This window comes from Fukomys damarensis, unplaced genomic scaffold, assembly GCF_012274545.1.
Source record: "Fukomys damarensis isolate Sample0158 unplaced genomic scaffold, DMR_v1.0_HiC HiC_scaffold_12, whole genome shotgun sequence".
NCBI classification, from domain to species: Eukaryota; Metazoa; Chordata; class Mammalia; order Rodentia; family Bathyergidae; genus Fukomys; species Fukomys damarensis.
The window spans coordinates 6,826,569-6,832,529 of record NW_022900924.1 but is presented as its reverse complement, the minus strand read 5'-3'; the positions used below and the strand labels follow the sequence as shown (position 1 = coordinate 6,832,529).

General features: G+C 58.8%; 1 protein-coding gene across 1 annotated transcript in view; it reads right to left on the bottom strand.

Moving 5' to 3' along the window:
* Positions 1 to 5,961, bottom strand: part of Ggt1 (gamma-glutamyltransferase 1) — a 13,446-nt gene that overhangs the window by 1,554 nt on the left and 5,931 nt on the right. Inside the window, 5 exon segments of the mRNA XM_010603909.1 lie at positions 74 to 283; positions 2,331 to 2,467; positions 2,936 to 3,085; positions 4,419 to 4,576; positions 4,839 to 5,031. Of these exon segments, the coding sequence (XP_010602211.1) occupies positions 74 to 283; positions 2,331 to 2,467; positions 2,936 to 3,085; positions 4,419 to 4,576; positions 4,839 to 5,031 (848 nt within the window).

The window sequence follows — 5,961 nt, the reverse complement described above, 5'->3', positions numbered from 1 at the left end:
GGGGCATCCGTGTCCCTCCACGGCAGTGGGAGGCCCCTGGGGGGCGCGTGGGCAGCCTCCGGCACTGCGCCACCCAGCAGCCTCACGACCCCTACTAGAGGTTGATGGTGCTGGTGGCAGACACAGCACTGCCATCCTCCGAGACCACAGACAGGTGAGCGGTGCCCCCATCGTTAGGTGCGTAGTATTCGGGCTCATAGTAGGAGACTGGGTACGTGGTGTTGTCAGAGATCCGGGCTCGAAGCTGGGCTGCGAAGAACTCGGAGCTCATGTTGTGGATCACCTGCCGAGACCCCAGAGCTGGCCTGAGGAGGCAGGAAGGGAGGACAGGGAGCGGGCACAGGGCGGTCGAGCAGGTCTTAGGAGGCCCTGATGGCGGAGTGACCCTAACCCGCCTGCACCCTAAGCCCTCTGGCTGCACCCCAGCGCCTCCCGTGGCCCACTTCCTCCTCTCTTTTAGCTTCTGTCTCCGTCTGTCCATCCCTCAAGCCCCAGTCTTGCCATATCCATTCCTCCAAGTACCTCTGGAGCTTGTACTGTGTGCCCGGGGAGAGGAATCAACAGGAAGCAGACATGTAGGTCCCTGCCCACCGGCAGAGGGGGAATCGACAGCGGGCGGGGAAAGTGGTGGCTGTAAGTTGGTATTGAAAGGGGTAGAACACGAACAGGGTGGTCCGGGAGGACTTTTTAGAGGAGGCACCACCTGAAGAGAGCCCAGAATGAGGCCCAAAGGGTAAACAAAGGCCCTGAAGCAGGTGGGGCTGGCCTGCGGCTGCCAGGCAGAGCATACGAGATGCCGGGACAGGAGATGGAAGGCACTGGCCGGGGCCCTTTCTGTAGGGCCTGACAGGTCCCACAAAGACCGAATCAGGCTTTGCCCTGAGCCACGTAGCCCCGGGGCGGGGGGAGGAGGAAGGAGCTTCATGGAAAGCGGTTTCACAGAGTCCCTCTGGTGGCCAAGTGGGGAATAAGAAGCCGTCTGTGTTCACCTACGGAGAGGGGGTGGTGACTGGCCCAGCGTGGGGTAAAAAGAATAGAAGGGTTGGGGAGTTAGTTCAGTGGCACCGCGCCTGCCTCGCAAGCACAAGATCCTGAGTTGGATCGCCATTACCGAGAAAGAAGAAGAAAAAGAAAGAAAGAAAAAAAAAAAAAACAATAAAGGATAAGCTAAGCATAGTGGTGCCTGTCTGTAATCCCAACACTCTGGGGGTTGAGGTAGGACAACTGCAAGTTCAAGTCCAGCCTCAGCAACTTAGCAATTTAAGCTTCTCTCTCAAAATTTTGAAAAAAAAAAATTTTTTTTAAGGCACTGGGTTCAATGGCCAGGGAAACAGCTCAATGGCAGAGTGCTTGTCTAGCATGCGTGAGACCTTGGGTTCCATCCCTAGGACCACAAAAATACAAGTAAGTAAACTGGGGATGGCGCTCAGCAAGAGCGCTTGCTTAGCACATGTGAGGCCTTGGGCTCACCCTGGCACCGACAGAGTATACACAAAGGGGGTGAAGATGAGCCTGGCAAGATCGCCCTTGTTAGCGGGGGGAATGCGCAGCCGGAGGGGAACAGGCTGAATGGTGGAGAGCAGCAGGAAGGGTGAGCCTCAGACAGGAGGAAGGGCCGAGCTAGGCCGCGTGGGGCGGCTTCTACCCTCCAGACAGACAAGGAACACGTCACCGGCTGCAGGCAGGTGGGGGTGCAGCGTGCTCTCCAGAGAATGTCAAGGGCCTTCCTGGCTGCTCACAAGTCAGCACGAGCAGGTCTGCAAATCCCTGGGAATGCCAGGGATGCAAGTAGATAGGGAAGGACCTGGGGCCCTCAGCAAGAGAGGACGTGACAGGAATCCTCACAGAGCCCTTGCATGAATCTATGCTCCAAGCCAAGTAAGTGGCCAGGTAATGCTGGGTCCAGAGTAGGGGTCTGGGGAAGCACTAGTTTCTGGGTGTGACCAGGGAGCAGGCTGCCATGACCTCTGTCCCTCAAACCTTGGTTCATCCTTCTTAGCATTCCTGAGGGCTGCAACACCCCTACCCATCTCACCTTAGCAAGGACCATGCCAGAACCTTCTAAGCTGAAGGGCCAGCACACGCAAAGGCCCTGAGGCAGGAGTTGGCCAGAAAAGGGGCACACTAACTACCGTTTTCCAGTCTGCTTCCCTAGCCCTCCCAACTATAAGCTCCACAATACAAAGGCTAGGACTTGGGGTAACCAGTACATCCCAGCACACTGTAGACCCCCAGTCAAAGTTGGTGGCAGGAATGGATCCAGAAAGCACGTGTGAGCCTGGGGTAGTCCTGGGGGCCTCATTGTTGCCCACTGTGAGCCAGTCCCTTACCTTAGACACATCAACAAACTTGGGGTCCCCAAGCAGGGTCCTCTTGGCATAGGCGAAGCGGAACGCCTCCACGATGCGGTGGTACGTCAGGGCCTTCTGCTCAGGGGTGCCCACACTTGCCGGGGAGAAGTTGTATCCTGGTTGGTCGGAGCCAGGTGTTTTTTGGCAGCCCAGGGGGTACAGAGAGGTTCAAAGTTTACCTCCCCGAGCCGTGCTGCCCACCTTGAGAAGCAGGAGCTGGCTCAGAAAGGAAGGCAGAAGCAGCGCCCAGCCTGGGCCTCACATGTCCAGCCCAAGGGCTCCATGGTCTAAACCCAGAGGTTCCCTCTGGGCTGGGTCCCTGCCCCGAAATCCCATACCAGCCTCCCTCCTGACCACCCCTTGTCCTCCAGCCCCTGAGCTCTGCCGCCCTGGCCAGCCCTGGTCACCCACACCACCTCCTGCAGCAACAGGGAGAGCCAGGAGGTGGCGCCACGCCAGGGGATGCTCTGTGGGTGGAAGACAGGAGGTGGGGAGGCCTGCGCTGCAGGTGTCCCCCCAAAGGAGCATGGGGAGGGAGAAGCAGGCTCGTGGCCCCTCCGCAGGGCCACGGCGGGGCCTCTCACCCTTGAGGATGTTGAGGATGAGGACCAGCACAGGCCCACTGAGTGGGGCACTGGGCACGTACAGCACCGAGTCCCCGAGGCTGATGTTCAGCGGGTGCTCGAGCAGCTCAGCACGGTAGTTGTTCAGGTCCTCGGTCGTCATGATGCCCCCTGCAATGGGACAGTCGCTCGAGGGGACGTGGGGACGGGGCTGCACCACAGTAGGGACCCGGGATGCATTACGGGGGGGCCTGAACCGCAGAAGACGCCGGGCAGAAGGCCAGGGATTGCAGTGTAACAGGGAAACAGGGCTCTGCGCAGAGGAATTATGAAGGGCTTCACAGCTGAGTGGAAAGACAGGGTCACACCGGGGGGGAGGGCGGGGCTGCACCAGCACAAAGGGTCACGGGGGCATCAAGCTGGGAGCCTTGCCCGCCCTGCAGGCTCAGGCCTTCTGTTCTCCCTAACAGTGCTCGCCTGCCTTCCTCCTGGGCCTTCCAGCCTGGCTTCTCCCCTCTCCCTGTGGCCACAGGTTCTTTTCCAACTGGAGAACACCTGCTCCTGTGTCTTCTCTGCTGGGCTCCCTTTTCCCTTGATGCATGGGTGGCTGGAGGGAGGCCCTTAGTTCTCCAGGAAACTGGCTCCAAATAGAGTAGTTACAGGCTAATTTCTAGCATTAATAGTAAAGGCCAAGGCAGGCGTGATGGCGCACGCCTGTAATCCCAGCATGCGGGAGGCTGAGGCAGGAGGATCGTTGTGAGTTAGAGACCAGCCTGGGCTACACAGTGAGTTCCTGGTCAGTCTCACTACATAGTGAGACCCTGTCTCAACCCGCTGCCGAACAGTAAAGGCCAATGTGCTAATCACCCTGCATAAAACATGGACAAACATTACATTAAAGAGGCCACAGCTAAGCCCTCTAGGAGGGCATGGTGGTGCACACCTGTAGTCCCAGTACGGGAGAAGCTGAGGTAAGAGGATCACTACTAGTTTGAAGCCATCCTGGGCTACATAGTGAGTTCAAGGGCAGCCTGCATTGCAAAGCATCATCTCAAAAATGAACAAACAAAATAAAAAAACAAACAAACAGAAAGGCCCTCCGATGCTTCTCTCCTGAGCCCATCCTTGGTCCTGTGAGTCTCTCAGGGAATCAGAATCCCTCTTTGCATCTCAGCCCAAGCATTCCACCTTCTTGGGGATCTTTCTGCACCCAACACAGCCGTCTGCAGCTCAGGCACCACTCCTTACAGGGGAGCCTCCTGGATCCTCGGTCGGCACTCGAGGGCTTCCCCAGCCCCGTTCCTGCCTGCACCTCCATTAACCCCCTGGGACTTTCCTCCTGGGCTCTGTGATGGAACCGTGATCGCATGTGGCCCGTCACTGCCCCTCCCCTGCCAAGAACTCTCCTAGGGCCCAGTGCCCAGTACAGAAAAGGCAGGAGGACCTCAGGGCCTGGACCCTGGCTCCAGGATCCCGCTGCAGGGTTCCCCGCTCGGGCACTCACCAGCCTCCCGGATGTCCTTCACGATCTGGGCTGTGAGGCTCCCGTTGTAGAAGGCCTGGGCCCCCTCTCGGGCCAGCGTCTCATAGGTGTTGGCCAGCCGTTGCATAGTCACTGTTTCCCCCTCCTGAAGCACCTTCCCATCCCGGCAGAAAATCTCACTGGGACAGAAAGAACACGCGAGGCAGCAGGTAAGGTGGAGTCAGCCGGGCCACCCTCACGCCTGCCCCGTGCACACCTTCTCCTCAGCCTGTGTGTCCCCCCAGTGTCCCACGCCACCCCAGCGACACGGCCTACCACGGTGTCCACTAAGGCTCGACCCAGTGCCCCAGCCGGTACGGGTTCCTCAAGGCCGAGCCCAGCTCCACCAGGCCCTCGCAGGTGTTGGGGACCGTGGGTGGCGGCCCCCGGCTGCGGACGTACCACAGGGCAGGAGACTGCTCGATGACGGCCCGTGTTCGGTTCAGGGCTCCCGCCAAGCCCTTGCCCACAGGGAAGCCCTCTCGGGCCAGCCGGATGCTAGGCTGGAAGAGGCGGTGCCAAGGCAGCCGCCCGTGTCGCCGGTGCGCCAGCTCGTAGCAGCGGATCTCACCAGGAACTGCCACTGACATCCCGCCTGCGGACAGAGACGTGGCTGGTGGTCCCACGTGGGGCTGCATCCTACACAACTGCCCTCCAGAGGGCTGGTGAGGCTCACAGGGAAATGGAGTGCGAGTGTGTGTATGTGAGAGTGTGTGTGTGTGTGGTGCTGGGGATCAAACCCAGGGCCTCACAAATGCTAGGCAAGGACTTGGCTATGGAGTGATACCCCTGGCCCAAGGACAGAGATTTTTAAGATCCTATCTGGGCTTGACAGGCAAGAAGATAGGAATGTCTGGCAGGGGACAGGAGGGGGAGCTGGTGTCACATGGGCTAGCTTTTGCTGTTCCGAGATCAGATGTCTTTCTCCACCACGCCTCCACGTCTGTACCGTTACACCAAGACCCTGGCTGCTCAGCGAGGCTGGGGAAGCCAGGCCCCTCCCATCTCTCAGTCTGAGCCACCCCTAGCCACGAGGCCTCTTCTCCCATAAAATGCCCGAGCTCTACCAGAACTTGTCAAGGCAAGCTCAGGACCTGCCCTGCTCCTACCAGTAGCCCAAAGCGATGCCGATCCCAAGGAAATGACACCTGTCCTCTTTGCTACTGCCCTGGGCCCCAGTGCCTGCCCTGTCCTCTCCTCACACCTCAGTTTGCCTCATCTGACCACACGGGGTCTCATCGTCCAGAGAGGACTTCCAGGAGCCCATGATTTCACAGGAAACACACTCCAAAGCCAAACACCGACAGTTTTGCACAGGAATGCAGTCAGGGTCCCTCCTGCTTTCACCACTGAGGTGACGGGAGGCCTCTCTGGTTACCCTCAGGTTTGGAGGCTGCAGCTCTAGAAGCACGTGTCCCTATACCAGCCCAAAGCCGGGCATGAGTTTCCAAGAGCCAGGTTATTGTGATCCTAGAAATTACACACCTGGGAAGATCTGACACTTAACACACAGGTCCTCCCACAA